The 21471-nt window shown below is 54.7% G+C and overlaps 1 protein-coding gene across 2 annotated transcripts in view; it reads right to left on the minus strand.

The window, feature by feature from the left end:
- Nucleotides 1-21471, minus strand: part of PARVB (parvin beta) — a 116560-nt gene that overhangs the window by 9028 nt on the left and 86061 nt on the right. For both annotated transcript variants that reach the window (XM_027540555.1, XM_027540556.1), the window contains exons 7-11: nucleotides 18535-18593; nucleotides 15333-15352; nucleotides 7676-7737; nucleotides 4827-4895; nucleotides 819-920 (exon numbers count right to left, since the gene is read on the minus strand). In XM_027540555.1, coding sequence (XP_027396356.1) covers nucleotides 819-920; nucleotides 4827-4895; nucleotides 7676-7737; nucleotides 15333-15352; nucleotides 18535-18593 — 312 coding nt within the window. The remainder of the gene's footprint in view (nucleotides 1-818; nucleotides 921-4826; nucleotides 4896-7675; nucleotides 7738-15332; nucleotides 15353-18534; nucleotides 18594-21471) is intronic.

Consider the following 21471-nt stretch of genomic DNA (forward strand, 5'->3'; position numbering starts at 1 on the left):
TTTTTCTCCAACTGAGGTGTTGGAGAAGACTCTTCAGAGTCCTTTGGACTGCAAGGAGATCAAACCAGTCAATTCTAAAGGAAATCAATCCTGAATATTCATTGGAAGGACTAATGCTTATGCTGAAGCTGAAGCTCCAATACTTTGGTCACCTGATGTGAAGAGCCGACTCATTTGAAAAGACCCTGATGCTGGGAAAGATTGAGGGCAGGAGGAGAAGTGGGCAGCAGAGGATGAGATGGTTGGATGGCATCACCGACTCAATGAATATGAGCTTGGGCAAGCTCTGGGAGTTAGTGAAGGACAGGGAAGCCTGGCATGTTGCAGTCCATGGGGGTCAAACATTCGGACATGACTTAGCGACCGGACAATAATATATTCACAAGGATACCTTATTGTTTTAATAGCCAAAAAGAAACAAATGAACTGCCCTAGAGTGGAAAACAGGGAGACTGGCATCAGAGCCGCTCCATGGACATTGTGCAGCCACTGAAGATGGCGTCTAGGAAGCTCATGAAGCAGCAGGCAGACCACGCGGCACAAACAGGGGAAGGATTTGCAACTCTACTGACATTCGGCCACAATTATGAAGACCAGCATCGTCCCAGGGAGAGTCCAACGAGAACGTGGCACACATCCCCTGGATGCGTTAGGCACTGCCCACAGGGCTCCTTCCTTTCCTGAGGGTCACATGTCATCACCACACCATTTTCTAGGCAGGCTGGACTTCACAAAGAGCGGCCCAGGGATTCTACACTGCTCACTGGGATGCGCGTGTCCCGGGCCACTCCCAGGATGGAGACCGCGCACACACGTACCTTCTGATCGAAGCTGTCGGGGGTCAGGTAGAAGTTGTGCAGGGGTACGAAGTAATCTTCCAGGAGCCCCATGAGCAGCACCAGGTACACGCCGTCTGCAAACTACAGAGGAACACACGTCATGTTCTGGGCCGTGCACGGAGTCAGCAAAGGCTCTGCAGCCCCTCAAACGGGGGAAAAGTGCTTTAGAGTTAAAAAAAAAATCCATCTCTTGTTGAGGAACTCGAGCCTGCAGTCAGGTGAAGGTCCAGGGTGCAAAGCGGGCCCTTGAGACTGTATGTGATCACACGAAGTGTGGCCAAGTGGGGAGGACCAGACCACTGACCTTGGGGATAACGCTGGGTCCCACCTCTCTGGGTTGTCGTGGGGACCCTGTGAGGAGGGGGGCAGGGAGCACCGGACACGCAGGGAGTGCTCCACCTGTGCCAGCAGTGGGCACAGTTAATCCACAGCCTGCAGGGTGCCCTAGGCTTTGGTTTGGGGTTTGCTGCCCTGTTCTGCTTGCTCACTTGGTAAGCTGCCTGGGTGCCTTCTTCTAGAGGCATTCACAGCGGGACAAGACTTTCCCATGCCCTGTGATGGAGGGCTTTTGTGTGCACCCAGCACACAGGTCCATCCGAGCTGGGTCCTAATTGGTAGGCTACAGTCTCTCCCCAGATCCCAGCCTCTCGACCTGCTACATGGCCCAGCAGCACCTCCCATGCACAGGAAGCGGCCAGGAATCTAGATCCAAAGACTTTGTTCTTCGCCTGGGCTCCCCCGTTCCCAATAAGCCAGGACAGGGGGCAACTGCTTCTTTTACAGGTAAACCAGTGGAGACCAATGAAGGCAGAGCAACTTGCCCAGGGGGAGGAGAGGACCAAGGTGCAGGAGGCGGGGCCTGATCTCTGGGACAAGGACCAGCACGTGGGGCGGGGAGCGGGCAGGACCTGCCCGCCCACCCTCCCAGAGGGCATCTGCTGCAGATCAAGGACTCGTGACGAACCCAGCCTCCAGATTCTAAAGCTGTGTGGTCCAATTCAGTTTCCACTGGCCACATGTGCCCGCTGAAAATTTCCACAGGCTTTTGAATGATACTGACTTATTTCAAGTTTAAACATGTGGGGAGAAGCTCAGAGAGGTTGAGGAAGTGGCTCAGTGTCACAGAGCTAGGAAGCTGCCCTACAATCTAAAGTGGTTTTAAAAAGAAAGGAAAACACACATACACACACCCAGAGCAAGAACCGGAGCCGTTTGCTTTGACTTCCAGGACATCAGAAGTTTAACAACGAACATATTTATGAAAATACTCAGAGCCCTTTGCAACAACAAAAAGAAAAATCTGTATTTTGGGGGCCGGGTATCTCTTTTGGTGGATCACTGGCTCAAAGTATTTTTAAGATATTACCTCATGTGTGTTTGCTAAGTCACTCCAGTCGTGTCCAATTCTTTGCGACCCTATGGACTGTAGCCCAGCAGGCTCCTCTGTCCATGGGATTCTCCAGGCAAGAATACTGGAGTGGGTTGCCATACCCTCCTCCAGGGGATCTTCCCCGCCCAGGGATCGAGCCTAGGGCTCTCATGTCTCCTGCACTGGCGGGCGCGTTCTTTACCTCTAGCACCATTTGGGAAGCCCCATTACTTCCTACTGTGCAGTGACAGAAAAAAATAATGGACACACAGAGCAGACAGAGATCAATGCAAATTTAAGCTTAGAATCAGCCTAAGATGCGTGGCTGTTGATACCAGCAGGCAGAGCCATCTGGGCAGTGACCATCAGGGACAGCTGGCGAGGATGTGGGTTCTCACCACCGCCGATGAGAGTTTCAGGCGGGCAAAGCTTCCGGGCCCTCTGTGTAACTACCCACCTTTGCTCTAACAGCCCCATTTGTAGGAGTTTATCCTGAGGAAGCAGATAAAGGTATAAACAGCTGTGTCCAAAGATACTGGACACGGTATGTATCTACCAGATCAGAAAACGTCCTGTCACAAGGATTGGATTTAATGACACGCAGAACAGGAGGCAGGTACTAAAGCGATGAACACACACAGGCCAGACAACACGAAAGGCATGCGACGAAACCCACTCACTCACACAAAAAGAGGCCCACACTATTAAGTAACACTTTACAAAACAGCTGTTTTGCAAAAAAAAACAAAAACAAAAAAACACCTGACCCACAGCCATTTCAAAAAACACACTCATGCATACAAACCATCTAGCAAAAGGCACACCCAACCGTTAACTGCAGTTGGTTACCTCTGGAGAGAACGGTGAGGGAGCTGGGGCAGGGGCAGACTAAAAGGATGGATCCTTTTCAAATGAGTACACTTCTGGACTGTTAATACATCAGGCCGCAAATAATCAGGCTAAACGCGTGATATTAGTAAACTGCTAAAAAAAAAAAAAGTGTTCTTGCAAATAACACACAAATAAATATATATACGTTAGAAAATGGGCCATTCAAACATAGAGCGAGCTGCCCACGAGGAGCCATCCGTGTGGAGAAATGATCTGGAGTAAACCCCCAGTGCCGTTATCTCTGGGTGAGGGGATTACGGGGGATTTTTATTTGTTTTGCTTATCTGCATTTTCAGACGTTTCTACAATGAACCTGAATTACTTTTTTAATTAGAAAAGCAAATGAGAAAAGTTAAAGAAAGAGAAAGGAATGAATGCAATCACCCAGGGGTTTAAGAAGGATCAGCTGCACATTAGAGAAACGGGCACCGAGAACGCGAAAGACGTCAAACTCAAGCACCCAGCTAATCCCGGGGAAATTATATTTTGTCTTTAATGCTTGCCAAGTGCTCAAAACATATTTTCACGCTGCAGCTTTCGCTCTGAGTCGGGGTGGGGAGGTATACTTTCTATACTTGCGGCGGGAAAAATATGTGGTGTGTATTCACTAGAGGGATGCCAGCCAGCAGTTGCTGGCTAAGCACTAAGGGTAGGACGGCCACGGACAGCAGAAGCAGAGGCGGCCAGGGATATCCCTGGTGGCCCAGAGGTTAAGACTCCTCGCTCTCACTGCAGGGGGCTGGGGTTCGATCCCTGGTCGGGGAAATAGATTCCACATGCTGTGCAGGCAAAACAATTTTAGAAAAATTTTTAAAAAAAGAAGCAGAGGCCGAGGCAGCCACATATTCTAGTCTGAGGGACACGCACACGCAGAGGCTCCTTGGTGGGGGTGCCGGCACCTTGGAGGGCGCTGTGGTTGAATTGCATCCCTGCACCAAAAAAGACACCGATGCTGGGAAGGATTGAGGGCAGGAGGAGAAGTGGGCAGCAGAGCACCAGAAGGTTGGAGGGCATCACCGACCCAATTACACGAGTGTGACCAACCTCCGGGAGTCGGTGATGGACAGGGAGGCCTGGCGTGCTGCAGTCCATGGGGTCATAAAGAGTCGGACACGACTGAGCGACTGAACAATAACAACCACCAAAAAAGATGTGTTGGAATCCTGACCCCCCTCTCGAACCTGTGAGTGTAAATTTACTTGGAAATAGGGTCTTGGCAGAAGTAAGCGCGTTAGGGTGGGCTTTAATCCAACACGATTGTGTTTTTACCAAAAAAGGGGGGAAATTTGAATACAGATCCATGTGAAAGCCAAGATGGAGACAATACATCTGATGACTCAAGAAAGGCCCAAAGTTGCCAGCAAGCCACCAGAAGCTGGGGGAGGGGCCTGGCACTGACCACCTCCCTGCCCCCCACCCCACCCCCTCCCAGAGCCTCGGAAGGAACAGCCCTGTAGACACCCTGATTTGGGATTTCTGTCTTCCAGAACTGTGAGGTTATATGTGTTGTTTAATGGGCTTTGTTCCAGGAGCCCCAGGAATTAAAACAGAGGGTGTGGGAGAAGGTCCAGGAGGCTGGGGCTGGGACTATTTCAACCGCGTGATGGACATTCTCTGTATGACGAACACAACGCTGTCTGATTTTGTTCACGCAGCCCACCGAAGATCAGAGAGCTGGCTGGAAACCACACCAGACAAAGGATGCTTCAACCCAGAACGCGGCTCACCTGGGTCTCCAGTTCCGTCACCTCCAGATTCAGCTTGTTGAGGTGCTTGTTCACAAACGTGATGAGAGACTGCAAGGCAAAGAGACGTGGGAAACGTGAGCGCGAGATTCGGCTCCCACATCACGGGAAGGTCGCGACAGGTGCCATCTCTGGCCCTGTGAGACGCTTCCGTAACCTCCCCTGTTGGCTGGAATGAAAGGCTCGAGTCGAAAATGAAATGTTCTTACAATCACCCTTGGTTTTAATGAGATAAAACCTAAATCTACCCCAGCTGGTAAAGAAACGCACAACTCTGTCCACCAGCCCACGTGCACATGTACCATACTTAACAACCCTGCAGAAGAGTGATCTGCGCCCCCAGGATGGATGTGCTGACTCCCACTCAGGGGGAGATACTTAACTGCTTCAACGTAGGCTAGCTGTAGCCTTGAACTACAAAAGACTGAGACAGAAAGGCTGCCCGGGGCCCCCTCCGTCAGAGTTTCAGTAAACGAAGAGACCTCAGAGACTTGCTGAGTCCTGGTGTGTGCCTACACAGGGCCACTGGCTTCTCCTCTTTGGTGAAAGTTTAAAACTTGTGGCCTGCAACTTGTCTCAGTAATCAAACCCAACTTTCATGGAATCTCAGTGTCAACCCCATCTCTCCCTACCCTGGACATGATGTCACTTCCTATTCATTTAACCCAGATATACTATGTGCCCAGCACTCTGACTGGTGCTGGGGATGCAAGACAGTAAGACAGAGCCCCACCCTGATGTCTGGGGCATGATTCTCCATACATACACCCAGTGGAGGTGATGGGGAATCCAGAGATGCAGCAAAGCAGATGAAACTCAAATGTCAGGGTGGTGGTGGGGTGTCGACGAGAAGCACGTGGATCCCTGGAAGATGAGGGCGCAGGGGAGCATCTTAGCTGGGGGGTGGAGTGGGCGGAGCAGCCACCCAGGCCGTGTATACCTGTGGGAGCCCTCCAGCACCTTCCAGCGGGGGCTGGAGGTGGGTGGGATGGGAGAGAGGAGTCGGGCGTGATCTCGGAGGGACCTGGAGAGCTGGACAGGGTCCCCCTGCCTTTATTCTGGGATTCAGGAGACACTAACACGACTCCCAGTGTGGGGGTGGGGAAGGGCCAGGCTGGAAGCAGGAAGGTGTCAGGGAAACAAAAGGATTCTTCCTTGGTCATTGCTGGGATCCCCACAATACGTCTTCTCAAAGAATGAATCAGATCTTCTGCAAGCCAGGGCTTCCCTGGTGGCTCAGCGGTCGATAATCCACCCGCCAATGCAGGAGAGGGTGGGTTTGATCCCTGGGTAGGGAAGATCCCCTGGAGAAGGAAGTGGCAACCCAGTCCAGTATTCTTGCCTGGAAAGTCTCATGGACAGGGAGGTCTGGCATGCTGCAGGCCGTGGGGTCGCAGAGTTGGACATGACTGAGCTAGGGAACAACAAGTTGTGCGTGCACTGGACGGAGTCCAGGGGCCGGGTGTGGCCGGGGTTGGGCTGGGGGCACTGCTCCGAGGGCCCAGAGTACGCTGCTTGTTATCCAAGCACGTTCAGTAGGCTTCGCCCCGAAGGCCCACTTCCGCCAAGTGCTTCAAGAACTAACAGTCTCATCATCCCAGCCTGGACTAACACGTTCCAAACGCGAGTTCCGTGGGAATGTAATGTGTTCTGTCTATCCCGATACATTTAAGTCAACAGATCTCACTGCAGACAAACACGCCTGGGGAAATGCACCCCACCAAGCCCCCGCTTAGTGAAGTGAAAGTCGCTCAGTCGTGTCCGACTCTTTGCGACCCCATGGACTATCCAGTCCATGGAATTCTCCAGGCCAGAATACTGGAGTGGGTAGCCTTTCCCTTCTCCAAGGGATCTTCCCAACCCAGGGATCAAACCCAGGTCTCCTGCATTGCAGGTGGATTCTTTACCATCTGAGCCACAAGGGGAAGTCCAAGAATACTGGAGTGGGTAGCCTATCTCTTCTCCAGGGGATCTTTCCCACCCAGGAATCAAAACGGGGTCTCCTGCATTGCAGGCAGATTTGTTGCCAGCTGAGCTACCAGGGAAGCCCAAGCCCCCTCTTGGAGAATTGCAAAGCATGTCAGCATATTACAGACTGAGAAGTCCTGCATGAAGCAACCTGTGTGGGAAAACTGTTCAAGATCGAGAGCCGTCTGCGCAGAGTCGAGGGCTTAGATTTTACAAGCGGAGATCCGTCCCACCGCTGCCTTCCTGAGCATTCTGTAGGCACTCAAATAACTTGATGTGTACTGAGTCTTGATTCCTCCGGGGGGAGAGAAAGCCATCTGCCTGGAAGCTCACCATTCCCCAGCCCCTGACTCCAAAGCCTTGTTCACGCGGTTTCTTCCATCAGAGGCTGACCAGCAGGCTGCCTCCCCTTTGTGCTCCCAGCTGGGGAGACAGGCCAAATGGAGCTCAGAACAGCTCTGCCAACAGCGCCTCCTTGTTTACCAGGCACGTGGTGGCTGCAGCTTCGCGGTAACGAGGCCAGCACAAGCCAGCAGGCTGACATGCTGAAAAACATTTACACACTGAAAAAAAGCCTTGATTCGGAATGAACTGCCCCCCAGCACTGGCAGGGTAATTCACTCCACAGCAGTGGCGGGGAGGGTGGCCAGGAAGATACCCAGGAGCAGAGATGCTGAGTTAAAAAGGTGCTAATTTTATGCACCGCAGTTACGCTTTTGACTATAATTACACTTCAATCCATGTGGCAAACATTTCAGAGATTTCAAACATTTTCCCACCTCCTTCCCAGCACGGAGTTCATGCTGTTAAAAAAAAAAAAAAGCACCCAGAGATGGAGGGAAACACCCTGACTGAGAACTCACCTTCTTCACAACACTGAGCTTGTCGGGGGCATGGTCGAAGAGCGTGTCAAAGGCGTCCCGCTCTGCAGAGACACGGAGAAGGGTTTAAGGAGACGCGGGCGCTGCTCTGATCATCTCTGCATATCCCCGGAACCAAGCAGTGTCTAATCCCCCGGCATGTTCCACCTGCCTGGAAGCCTTTGCACTCCTGCCAGAGCCAAGAGGCAGGTGCTGACAAGGAGCAAAATCAAGGGAAAGACGCTTTGAAGGGTCCCTTTAACTCAGTTTCTGCCTCTGAACACAGAATACAGGGGAAGCACTCAGACATCACATCCTAGTCTCTCTCCATTTTCCCCACACACCTTGTTGATACATCTCGTGGATAAATCTGACCACCTCCCCAGGTAATCTTGGCTGCCACCCCCAAACAAGCCCTCACCTGGGGATGGTGGCTACAACTTCCTGCTGAATGGGTTCTACTCCTGCACTCCCAACTCCTCTGATCCATTCTCCCCTGAAGGCCCAGTAAGCCCTTTAAAGTTTTGCTGTTCAGTCGCTAAGCTGTGTCCGATTCTTTGGGACCCCGTGGGCTGCAGTATGCCAGGCTTCCCACTTTAAAGTGTTAATTGGATCATTTCTTTCCCCCTCCCACACTGCTTTCTTTCTATGAAGAAAGCTGAGTGCTGAAGAATTGATGCTTTTGAACTGTGGTGTTGGAGAAGACTCTTGAGAGTCCCTTGGACTGCAAGGAGATCCAACCAGTCCATCCTAAAGGAGGTCAGTCCTGGGTGTTCATTGGAAGGACAGATGCTGAAGCTGAAACTCCAATACTTTGGCTACCTCATGCGAAGAGTTGACTCATTGGAAAAGACCTTAATGTTGGGAAAGATTAAAGGCAGAAGGAGAAGGGAATGATAGAGGATGAGATGGTTGGATGGCATCACCAACTCAATGGACATGAGTTTGGGTAAACTCCGGGAGTCAGTGATGGACAGGGATGGATGGCATGCTGCAGTCCATGGGGTCGCCAAGAGTTGGACATGACTGAGTGACTGAACTGAACTGGACCCCATCCCTGTGGGGACTAAAACTCTCCATCACTCTCTCATCACTCTTATAATAAAATTCTCTCTCTCTCCCATGGGCCCACAGGGTCCACAAGTTCAGCATCACCTCCCAACACCCACCCCCCCAACCTCACTCCACCCACTGGTACCTCCCTCTGTCACATGCCCACCACCGGGCCTCTGCACCTGTTCCTCACCAGCCTCACCTCCCTGAGGTCGTCTGGGGGGCCTTCTACAACCACCTGTCTCTAAAAGAGCACCCCACTTCCACTCTCTGTCCTCTCACCCTGGTGCAACTTTCCTAGCGATTACTCACGGCTGTCAGTAAAGAATCTGCCTGCAAGGCAAGAGACCCAGGTTTAATCCTTGGGTTGGGAAGATCCCCCAAAGGAGGAGATGGCAACCCACTCCAGTATTCTGGCCTGGAGAATCTCATGGACAGAGGAGCCTGGTGGGCTATGGGGTCTATGGGGTCACAAGACTCAGACACGACTGAGCGACTAAACCTCCACCATCACTCTGTGCGAGCACGTTCTGTTTTTCCTTCTCTGCTGGACTGTCTGCTCCTTGCAGCCCAGGACCACTGTCTCACTTCTTCACTGCACCATCACTGGCTCCAGAACCGTGAAGGGCCTGCAGCCAGTGCTCAGAACAAAGGAAAAGGGCCAGGAAATCCTGCTCAGAACCCCTCGCCAGCTGCTCTTCCCCAGGGTATCTGCCTCCATGGGAAGACCCCCGGGGCCGGAAGGGACCTATCCTGCCACGTCCCAGGGACCCCGACCCATTCTACCTGCCTGCCACTCATGGGCCCAGCCATGCCTTCCAAATTAACACAGAATCAACCCCTTCTCTTTCAGTTGCAAGGCCACCAGAGGCTGGGGCGACGTGGCCGTCAGTGGACCAGACTGTCTGGGCCAGGGGCCTGCTTCCAGCCTGACACTGCCATGGCGGGTCACATGGAGGCAGACAGAGCCCACTGCCGCCTGGAGCCCAGGCAGGGGGGCGGAGGTCTCAGGGTGGGACCCAGGGCTGCAGGGGAGTCGCTGCCAGGACAGAAGGGGTGGGGATGAGGGAATCTGGAGGCCCGGGGGCCCCCCTTCGGTCCTCAAGGATACCTGGTCCCCCAAGGTGTCTGGGGGTGGTCAATGCTCAGAGAACCTCAACCAGCAGAGAGGCCCTCTATCCAAGCTGGGGCTGGGACTCAAACCCCCTGCATGGAGTCTGGGGGAGGGCTGGGGTAGGAAGAGCCCTGCACCTGTCTGGAGGGGGCTGGAACCTGGAGCTAGAGATGACCCAGGGCCTGCTTCAGGATCGCATCAACTGAGAGAGGGGAGAAATGAGAAAAAGGCAGGTCATGACCGAGGGAGCCAGAGCCTGCGCCTCTCCTGGAGGAAGCATCCCAGCTACTCCCCCGAGGCCACCCCAACGGCAGGCACTCAGCACCCACAGGCCAGGGCCCCCGAAGGCAGCTGGCCCAGCCCAGGTAGCCTCCCCCTTGGCCTTGGGGGCAGGCAGCAGGAAGGAAGGTGACAGGCAAAGAGGAAGGTGTGTATGCATGGTATGTGTGTGTGTGTGGTGTGTACACACACGTGTGCACAGGGCTGGGGAGTGTGTCTGCGGAGGGGCACCCCGCTTTTTTCACCTAAAGGCCAACAGTGACCCAAAGGCCTGACCCTGCAGGTTTTCCTCCCCCCAGCTTTTCTACTGCGGCAGCTGTAAATTATTTTTATAATCATCTAAGTCCGATTATACTCAACAAGACAGTCTGCTAAGAGGGAGGGAAAAGAAAGAAAAAAAAAAGCTAAATCTTCACAAAGCAAAACACAAACTTTAAATGCAGCTTAAGAAAACCCCCAGGAGCAGAACAGCCTTGACGTCAGCCGGATATATTTAGCCGAGCCACCGCTGGGCCAGCAGAGGCAGGGCGGCAGGGGGGCCATCGCGGGGCCTGGAGGCCGGGGCCCCCACGCCCGCTCGCCTGCCCCTGGGGGGCGGATGGCGTCACGGCCGAGGCCTGGGGAATGACAACTAATCTGGCAGAGAGCCTGGGGCCCGTGACTTAGGCAAAGCGTCTCCCTCCATGAGGTGGGGGTGAAAACAGACCCCAGCTCACCACCGGTGTTAAGGATTAAGCGAGGTAATGAATCAAGGGCTTCCCAAGTGGCGCTAGTGGTAAAGAACCCGAATGCCGAAGCCGGAGACATAAGAGACGTGGGTTCGATCCCTGGGTTGGGAAGAGCCCCTGGAGCAGGGCATGGCAACCCACTCCAGTGTTCTTGCTTGGAAAATCCCATGGACAGAGGACCCTGGCGGGGGGGCTACAGTCCATAGAATCGCAAAGAGACGGACACGACTGAAGCGACTTAGCACCCAGCACGCACAGAGAAACGGACTTCCCTGGTGGCTCAGACGGTAAAGCATCTGCCTACAATGAGGGAGACCCGGGTTCAATCCCTGGGTCGGGAAGATCTGGAGAAGGAAATGGCAACCCACTCCAGGATTCTTGCTGGAAGATCCCATGGGTGGAGGAGCCTGGTAGGCAACGGTCCTTAGGGTCGCAAAGAGTCGGACATGACTGAGCAACTTCACTTTTACTTTCACGCACAGGGTATAAAGGGAGAAGCAAGCGTGTCACTGATGTGCTCTTGTCCTGCCCCCACCCGGACCTCCCCGTAGGCTCTGGGGACAGTCACAGGGATGAACGAACAGGGGGCAGCCCTGCCCCCAGGAAGGGCACAGGCAGTCCACAGATGGGTACCAATAAAGCCAGAAAGATGCAGGAAGCAGCTGCATCAGCCAGAGCCTCAGTGTCCACCGAAGTTCAACTTCCAAAGATGCTCGGCTTACTCCAGAAGAAGTGGGCCCTGAGTCTACGTTTCTGAAATCAGAAGGGTGTCCAAAAGTCCTGAATTTCTGGCTTCTCTTGAAGAAATGGGAGCCGAGGCAAGAGTGAACTTCCATTCGCCCTCCCCTACTCCCAGCATTGATGAGCCCCCCGTGGAAGTGGGGGCGCAGACTCCCCTGTTCGCCCCCAGGCACCAGCACTCCCCGCCACACACAGCACAGAGGTGCCAGGGGTGGGGGCAGCCCTTCATCATTCAGTGTTCTCACCACTTCCCTCTTTCGTGAGACCCGTCTGGTCCCTGGGGCCCCGGAGCTTGGGGACGTGGACACAGGCCCGGGGTCAGAGGAGCCCTGATGTTAGAGTCCAGGCTTGCTAGGGCAAGAAGAGGAGGGTGTTCTGGGCAGAGGGAACAGAGAGCCAAGAGTGGGTTCCTGATGGTGTGGCCTGGGCAGGCGGCGGGGTGGCGGGGGAGGGTGTTGGCTAAGAGGGCTGGGTCCCTTGAGGGTAAAAGGAGTGGTGGAGGGTGGAGACCAGGAATGGTGTGATCCAGCTGCAGCCTCGGAAGCAACGGGGAGATGTGAAGGGGAGAGACCAGGGGCTGCAAGGAGTCCTGGAAGAAAAGGAAGAAAGCTTCTCCATCCTTCTCTCCAACTTCCTGAAGCCCGGGATGGGGAGGGGCGCCTGCAGAGAAGAGGCAGCCAGCAAGCCCGTTACCATGGAGACTGGGCTGCAGCTCCCCAGCTCCCCCGGGGAGAGAAGGGCCTCCTATCCACCCCAGCCGGGACAGCGGAGCCCGCAGAAGGCGGGTGGGGGGGGGTCCCAGGGGAGGTGCAGCGCGCCCTCCCACCCCCTACCTCGCTCAGATTTGCTAAGGTGAGAAACTGAGGCCAAGAACTGGGCTCCCTGTGAAGCCTGCGCCACCCAGCGCCCTGCCCCAAGGCAGACACGAGCCAAGGAGGGCCTGCCTGGTGTTCCTGGAACATGTGTGGTCAGGGCTGGCGATGCACGCAGGGGACACATGCCCCAGCCCACAGGAGGCTCACAGCTCAAGGCACGTGTGCGTGCTCAGTCGCATCCCACTCTGACCCCCATGGACCGGAGCCCGCCAGGCTCCTCTGTCCGTGGGATTCTCCAGGCTAGAATCCTGGAGGGGGTTGCCATTTTCTCTTCCAGGGGAGCCTCCCGACCCAGGGATCGAACCCGAGTCTCTGATATCGGCAGGTGGATCCTTTACCACTGGGCCAACCAGGAAGTCCATGACTCAAGGAGCCACGTGCCAAGGGAAAGAGGGCAGGGCCAAGCAGGGGTCCCTGACCGTCCAGGCGCCCCCATGCCTGTCAGGCACGGAGCAAAAGCGTTCCCAGCGAGCAGAGGTGAGTAAAGAGATAATGGAGGGGAGGGGGGTCAGAGGACAGGCAGGGATTTGGGCAGCGGCATCAAGGAGGGCCTCCCTGGAGGAGGTGAGCCACGCGGGAATCTAGAGGGGGAGCATTTCAGGCCAGGGTACTGCGTGTACAAGAGCCGGAAGGGGAGTGCCGGGGTGAGGGGCTGCTGAGGGTGCAAAGTGGGGGGCCAGGAGGCCAGAGCAGAGAAGAGGGGTGTCCACAGGGTGGTCTAAGGGGGCCTTGGAAGCCCCTGCGAGGGCTGCAAGGCTTTAGCTTTCGGCAAGCTGGGGGTGAGCGGAGGGAGGGGTTAAGGAGTGCAGAGGAGCCAGCTCGAGGGGCCAGTGGGGGAAGGTGATGGGGTCTTGGGGCCGCAGGGCCCGAGGGCTCCCGTGGGACACGGGCTGGCGGAAGCTGCTGCATGTCGGGGTAACCAGGAGACCCGGGGACCTGCATCAGCAGGAGCTGGAGCTGGGGGCGGGCGAGTTGCCTGTCACCCACTAATGGTCTGTTTTGCATTTCAGGAGCACAGGCAGCCCTGGACGTGACGAGGGCGACGACTCCAGGCTCCTCGGCCTCTTGAGTGCCACGGCGCACCCCCCACCACGCTCAGCCATCCCCGGGGACTCTCAGCCACCATCCAGTCCACCAGACCCCCGAGCGCTCCTTCTCAGGGCTGCCAGGGCCTTCCTGACTGAGCGTCTAGCCCCTTCTAGCATGGGAGGCTGCACACAGACCCCAGCGGAAACGATCCCCGCTGAAGCCCCCCGACTAGTCCAGGCCCCCTGGTCCTGTCCCCCACACTGAAGTGAAAACACAGGAAAGCAAGGCAACCCTTGAAGATGCTCAGAGGCCCCACTTGAGTCCCCTCTGCCCTCGACAAGCCCAAAGGCTCAGGGAGGGGACAGCAGGGTGCCCTGCGCCCACCCCCTGCACACCCAGGGCAGGGCCAGGCGCCCCCACACCTGGAGCTGCACTCCCCACCCTATTCTGCAGCCTCAGCAACTGAACACAGGAGGATTCCTTTTCACTCCCTTTTTCTTTTAACGTTTTTTAATAATATAGACATAAAAAAGACCTCCACTGCTACTTAAAAAAAAAAAAAGTGAAGACTGAATTTCCCCAGCACAGCTCAAGGACTACTTAAGGACACTTAAGGACATATAATTGCTGCATTTTCTCTGGTTCAAGACCTCTGGGAACTGAAGAGCCACTCATCCTCTTTGCACCCGAGTGGCAGGGGTACCTCTGGTCCCCATAATCACCGTGAGGCCGCAGAGGCCAAGCCCGGGGGTGCCCCCGAGGCGCACCCCTCACCCCGAGGCCCCCAGCCACAGCTAGGGACAAGCTCCCGTGGCCGGCTCACAAGGCATGCAGAAAACTTCTATTTGGTCTCTATTTTCCTCCTAACGTCTGTACTCCCCTCTCTGCTCGCTGGAGAACACGGCATTTGGGGAGTGCTGAGGGCTTCTAGATTTGAAATATCACCAAAGCGGGGAGCCTGGCTCCAGCTGCCTCTGGCTGTGACTAAGAGCTGGGGGCTTCCCCTCCCGGAGGGCTGAAACGCTGCCACGAGCTGCCCTTGCACCTGCCACCCCTCCCTGAGATGAAGATGGGATGGTGGGGCTTTCATGGGGCAGGGGACAGCTCTATGGGAACAGCCACTGAAAACCAATAGAGAAAGAGTCGGGCCCTGGGCCAAGCAGACTGAACGTCTGTTATCTCACAAAATCCACCAACAACTCCGAGGACCCATTTTACAGATGGGGAACAGTGAGGTGAAGGAGGAGGCCAAAGGTCACCCAGCCGTGACTACAGTCAACGCTGCCTGACTCTAAGGTCTGTTAAGCCGGAGATTTTAAGGTGGAAAGCTATCTACGAAAGTACATCCCAGGACTTCCCTGGTGGTCCAGTGGCTAAGACTCCGCGCTCCCAATGCAGAGGGCTCCGATTCCACCCCTGGTCAGAGATCTAGGTCCTTCCTGCATGACGCAACTAAGAGCTCGAACGCCGCAACTAAAGTTTCCACGGGCCGCAACTGAGACCCAGCACAGCCCAATAAATTAAATAAATGATCCATTTGGTAAAAAGTACATCCCATAAGGAACCTCTGAACCTCCGGCTAGCTAATGACGCTCTGTATTCACAGGGACATCCGCCCTCCCCCTTCTCCTGGTTCACTCCCGCCCACCTCACTTTTCTAATCCCCCCGCCCAGCCTCCCAACAGCTGTGAGAAGCAAACCACACTCCAAAACCCACCCTGGGCCCTGCGGCCTCTGAGTGACCGTGTGAACCCTGGGGGCTTCCTGGGGCAGCCCCACAGTGCCCAGTGACCTCAGATGCCCCATGCCCTCCCCACCCGCTCCCCCACCCAGTTACTTACCAAAGCGCCCCATCATCATCCTGCAAAAAAGAGCAGAGAGAAGCATCAGACGGTCCACAGAGCTGAGTGAGCCGCAGGGCAGAGGGTGGTGGGGATGCCCCATGGGCCCCCAGCTGGCCAGTCAGAGATGGAGTTGTAAAAATGTGAGTCCCACTTGGATAAGTTCTCTCCCACTCTAATTACAAACAGGAGGTGCTTATGTGGATTCTAAATGTTTGCACAAGACCGGCAGCAAATAGACATCTCTAAACCATCCTTTTAATGCCATTTGTTGTGAGGGGGGAGCGGGCATTTAATCGAGGGAGTAGTTAACACGGATAACATTTCAGCAGAAAACGGGTCTTTTGGCACCTTGAGCTTAAACTTTAAAATAAAATTATTATAATCCATCACATGCTCAGTCATGTCCGACTCTTGTGACCCCATGGACTGCAGCCCACCAGGCTCCTCTGTCCGTGGGATTCTCCAGGCAAGAATACTGGAGTGGGTTGCCATTTCCTCCTCCAGGGGAACTTCCCGACCCAGGGATGGAACCCGGGTCTCCTGAATTACAGGTGGATTCTTTACCACTTGAGCCATCGAGGAAGCCTCGAGTTTAACCTTTAAAATACAAGGGTGCAGACTACCCAGAGGTCACGTTCTGGAGAGTGAGGACAACGCACTTCCGGGGAAGTGGGAGACTAAAGGGTCCTGGAGAAACACAGGCTGGGCCCTGACTCGAGGCCAGAGCTGAAGCCACGAAGGATGGGCGGCTGGTTCCTCCCGGAGGATCTGAGAGCACAAACGCACAGGTGTTTCTGTGCACCAGCTTCCTGAGAGGCAAAGAGACCTCAGCCTCACCCCCAAACCCCTCTAGACTCAAGTCCTTGCCTCCACCTTATTTAACAAGTAGTCTCTGCAGCGCCTACTATGCACAGGCCATAGAGATATGGAAATAAACACCCCATGGCCCTGCCACAGGACACCTGATGGTGAGCGAGACTCCTAAGCCCACATTTCTACACAGCCCATGTGCACCAGAAATGAGACATACAGGAGATGCTACAGGAAGTAAAAGGAGCCAGCCACTCCTGCTTGGCAAACAGGGAGGGCTTCCAGGAGGAGGCGACCCATAGCACAGAGAAAACCTGGAGTCTGGGAGACCACGCAGGAGGCTGGGCAGCCTCTGCTGGAAACCTCTCTCTACCTTGACTTCGGGGCACTCCTACACCCCCGCCCCGCCCCACTGCCTGAAATTCTTTGAGAGCCACACTGTACATCTCACAAGGCCCCTAGGCTAGATTTCACATTTCTATGGACACGATCTTTCTTGCCAGCTAGACCGCCATCCTGGGAAGAGTAGAACCGCATCCTCTCAGCCTCTGGGCACCCAACACGGTGCCCATCGCACCGCAGGCCCTGTGGGTGCTGGTGACTGGTATGAATCGTTGGGGCCACTCTCCTAGGGGCTGGCTCTGGAGACAAAGCTCCCACTGCCCCCTGCTGCCCTCTCAGGGATCCCTCATCCACTGCGAGACCAGGGAAGACAGACACAGCATCTTCCCATCACTGCAGGCAAGTAAAAGTTAAGGATGTTGAAAGAGGAAATGGGGGAGAGGTGTTTAGACAGATCGGGAGGACCCGTGGTTCTCACTGATTCATCCGTCTATCTTAGCTCCATCAGAGGGAGGGAGCCCCCCACCATAAATAGGCCTGGCTGTTCCCACCCCCTTCAATGGGCCATCTGCCTCCTGCTCTCCCATCCAGGGGGACCCAGGACACGCTGTGACCCACAGAAGACAGGAACACAGCACACAGGGGGCCAGAGGCCTGCAGTTGCCCTGTCATTCTCTGGGGACCCTGAGGACACCGGAAAGAAGCCTCCTCCATGAGAGTGAAAGACACGGGGAGCGACAGAGGCCCCCACTGGCCAGCGCCAACCACCAGACTGTCAGCAAATAAAGTGACTGTTGATTTAAGCCCCTAGGTTTGGGGTGGTTATTTACACAACGATGGATAACCAAGACGCTAGCCCACTCCAGACTCCCCCCGCAAGCTGCCCTTCTCCTGCTCCCAAAGGGGTCGAGCTGCCTGCTTGAGACCCCTCCCCAGGCCAGGCTCAGCACCCCGTCCCCGTCTCCCCTCCCCTCCTGTGGGCAACAAACAGCTGTGCACACACATCAGGAAACACCCGTCTCTTCCGTCCACCTGACGGCTCCCACACCGGGGGTGGCTTCCTGTGTCGGCCTGATTTCTGAAAGACCATCCATGAATTCATGACACAGTAATTAATCACTCCCTGAACTGAGCAGGTGGGTGAGCTGAGACAATCAATTTTTAATGTCCTGTTTCATCTGAAACAGCTTTAATAGGGAGGCGCAGAGGCAGTGCATTTTAAAGGTTCTTTGTAGGGAGTCCTAAGGCCTCTTACAAACCACACGCAAAATAGATCCAATTGATTTGCTATTTTCAATAGATTTGAAGCTTTTCAGACTTCTTAAAAATCGCCCTCTGGGCTTCTCGAAAAGGCGAGATGGCTCAGGACTTTCTCAAAGGAAGCTCTAGCTTAGATGCGTGACTCTCTCCCTCTGATGGAACTAAGCTAGATGGGTGAATCCATCAAGACCACGGGTCCCCTGGACCAGTCTAAACACCTCTGCCCCGTTCCCTCTCTCAACATTCTTAAAGTTCACCTTCCAAAGTAAGGAATGACAGTCCACATCTTTGGAGAATAACTTACTTCAAAACATTAAAAATGTGGACGTTGTTAGCATGCCTACTACAAGGAGTTCACTGTTATAAATTTCCCCTCATTCTTACAAGAGATTTTGAATGTGATCAATTATATTTTTCTTTATTATTCCCTGTCTCACTCCAGAAAAGACTTCCAGCAGCGTAAAGAAGTTTTAATTCATATGCCACAGGTATTGACTCATTTTTCTATTTAGGGAGAAAATAAAAGATATGGAGTTTCTCATTTAAACACCAAAACAAACTGCTATCTTGCCCTTCTTCAGCAAGACAAACAAACAAACAAAAAAGAAAACAAAGAACAAAAATCAAAACCAAAAACACTTTGAGGAAAGTGCGCGGAAGACAGAAAGCTAGGGTGGACGCTTGGAGAAAATTCCATCCCAGGGTCAAGGGTCACGCAGAGGAAAACGGCTCCCACATGTCTGAGGGTCTCTGGCTGGAGCAGGGCCTGGGGGCGGGGTCCACTTACTCGGTGGTCGTCGTCAGCTCCTCGGTGACGTGGCTGGAGTGCAGCAGGCCTTCCCGTTTCTGAAAACCCCAAAATGAACAAGCAAATCAACCCCCGGGCAGGCAGGCAGAGCAGGAGAACATCACTGGTGGGGCAGCCACTCCTGGGGGTGGGCTGCAGGTGACCACAGGGGTGGCCCTTTAGTGGCTGGAACCTCCCCCCCCACTACCCCCCAGACCCTCTGCTCTCCACACTGCTCTTAGAGCACGCAGCTGTGGGGGTCTCAGGAGAGTCAGCCCAGCTCTCAGAGGACGCCCTGCAGCCGGGGAGGCAAGGAGCATAAAGGAATATGCATGACACGAGGGAGGCACCAGATTAAAGAACATCCGTGCACCGGGCCGAACAGGGTCTCCCAGGAGCCATGTCCATTCAGAGCCTCAGAGCGTCACCTCATCTGGAAAGAGGGTCGCCGCAGATGTAATGAGTTAAGATGAGACCGTAATGGACTAGGGTGAGTCCTGGCCAAAGACTGGAGTCCTTACGAGAAGAGAAGAGAGAGACACAGAGGGAAGAGGCCACGTGAGGCGGAGGCAGAGACCGGAGGCACGTGTCCACAAGCTGAGGAAAGCCAAGCGTGCTGGCAGGCGCTGGAAAAGGGAAGGAAGAACCCTGGCCTAGGGCCTTCAGAGGGACCCAGTCAGCACCCCGATCTGGACTTCAGGCTCTGTTATGTGAGAGGACAAACGTCTGCTTTTTTTAGCCACCGCTTTGTGGGATTTTCTTCCAGCAGCCCCAAGACACTAACACGGTGTGTGACACACCTGTTCTGGAGCCTTGCAGGTGCGGAGAGGCGATGATGGTGGTGGAGGGGAAGCCCGTGCGTCCCAGGGCGGAGCTCGGCAGTCTAACCCAAGCCCACTGTGAGCCCCTACTTGAACCCCTCCACGGATGGGGAGCTCACTTCCTGCTGGATACCTCTCCAGATCCAAGCTCCCCAGGCTCTCCTGAGCTCAGCCTCCAGGGAACTCTCACCACTGGATCTAGTGAATGGAGATAACCAGCATCAGGCGGCCGTCATCTTTCCCATGGCTTCACCCTGGCTGATTCTCAGGAGCGCCCGCGGAGGGCTGGGGGTGGGGGTGTGGCCCAGAGACATGTTATCCACTTGCTCAGACATCAAAGGTGTATCAGGCTCCCACCGTGCTCTGGATCCAGAGCCGGGTATGAGTCAGACAGACTGAATATTTTGAAGTCCATAGTAGAGACTCTTGAGAATCCCTTGGACTGCAAGGAGATCAAACCAGTCAATCCTAAAGGAAATCAGTCCTGACTATTCATTGAAAGGACAGATGCTGAAGCTCCAATACTTTGGTCACCTGATGCGAAGAGCTGACTCATTGCAAAAGACCCTGATGCTGAGAAAGATTGAAGGAAGGAGGAGAAGGGGACGACAGAGGATGAGATGGTTGGATGGCATCACCGACTCGATGGATGAAAGTTCGTGCAACCTCCAGGATGTAGTGAAGGGAAGCATGGCGTGCTGCAGTCCACGGGGTTGCAAAGAGTCGGGCAGGACTCAGCAACTGAGCAACAACAGTACAGCAGAATCTCAGTTTTATGGGGAAAGCGCTGGAGCTCAGGAAAACCAAGTGGCCTTCCAAGGCCATGTTTCCAGGCGCAAACGCAGCCTTCCCTCACTCCTTCCCTCCATGAACTGCCACGCTTCTCCCATCTCCCCATCTCGACTGGATAACCGGGCGTGGAGGGAACAGGCCAGGGGCAGCTCTAAGGCCTGAGGCGGGCCAGTCCCCGGGGCCTCCCCACCCGCTTCATTTCTCTCTGGCCATGGCCCAGAGAGTCCTCCCGTGACCTTGGTCAAGGAAGAAAGTGCCAGCAAGTGCCTGCCTGGGCCAGTAACACATTCTGCAAACCCCAAAGATTTTCTTGGACAAAAGTGCGGGCCTGAAAGGAAATATCCTGGTTACTGAGCGCAGAGAGTTCGTGGAGCCCGGAGTCTGACGTACGTGGGTTTGGGAACCACGTTCTCATGTGTCCTCGGGAAGCCTTTCCCGGCCGAGTGCCCCGGGTGAGCATCCAAGATGAGGGGACAGGCACGGGCCCCTGCCCATCACCACCTCTGACCGCAAACGCTTCCCTTCGGGAAGCAGACACGGCAGAGCGGCAGGTGAGCCTCGCCTGGGGCCCCAAGGGGCATTCCTGCCCATCAGGTCTGGGCCAGGCTTCGGGGGTGATGGAGGGGTCAGACGGCTTCGAAAAACACAGGATCAGCCAGAGCCTTGCAGACCGCAGAGACCATGAGACTGATAAGTTTAAAAACCAGAAGGGAGTGTGGCGCTGGACATCTCCACGAGAGACATCAGGTTCCAAGCTTAACCTCAGTGCTCTGGCAGAAGCAGCTGACCCTTGAAGACCCCAGCCTGCTCTCCTCCAGCGTCCCCCACACCAGGGCGACGGCCCAGGACACAGTAGGTGCTTAATACATGTTTGCTGGACGAGACTGCACACACAAAGCCAAGGCAGGGTCTATGCCCTTAAATTCAGAGGAAATCGACACAGAAGGTCCAACTCCAATCAGGCACACCCTGATGCCCCATTACATTTTTCCAAATGAAGCAAGCGAAATGACCCTCAAAAAGAGATGATGGGGGATGATGGATGTAATTGGCAGCGAACACAGAGAGGCTTTGATTGGGGTACCAGAGTATCTATTTCATTCCTCTGGTCTCAGCCCTCTCCACTGAGTAATAAGCTCATTCAAGAGGCCTGAATTCCAGCTACTTGGCTTTGCACAGAAATGAATGCTCTTTTCAAAAACGTGGAAATTAAACCTCCACGCACTCAAGCCTTTGAATCTGCCTCTCTTGAAATCAATGCCATTGTTCCTGCTCCATCATTTACCTTGAAGCCAGGGCAAGGCATGCATTTTGTCAAGAGGAA

Source organism: Bos indicus x Bos taurus, chromosome 5 (assembly GCF_003369695.1).
Source record: "Bos indicus x Bos taurus breed Angus x Brahman F1 hybrid chromosome 5, Bos_hybrid_MaternalHap_v2.0, whole genome shotgun sequence".
Classification (NCBI taxonomy): domain Eukaryota; kingdom Metazoa; phylum Chordata; class Mammalia; order Artiodactyla; family Bovidae; genus Bos; species Bos indicus x Bos taurus.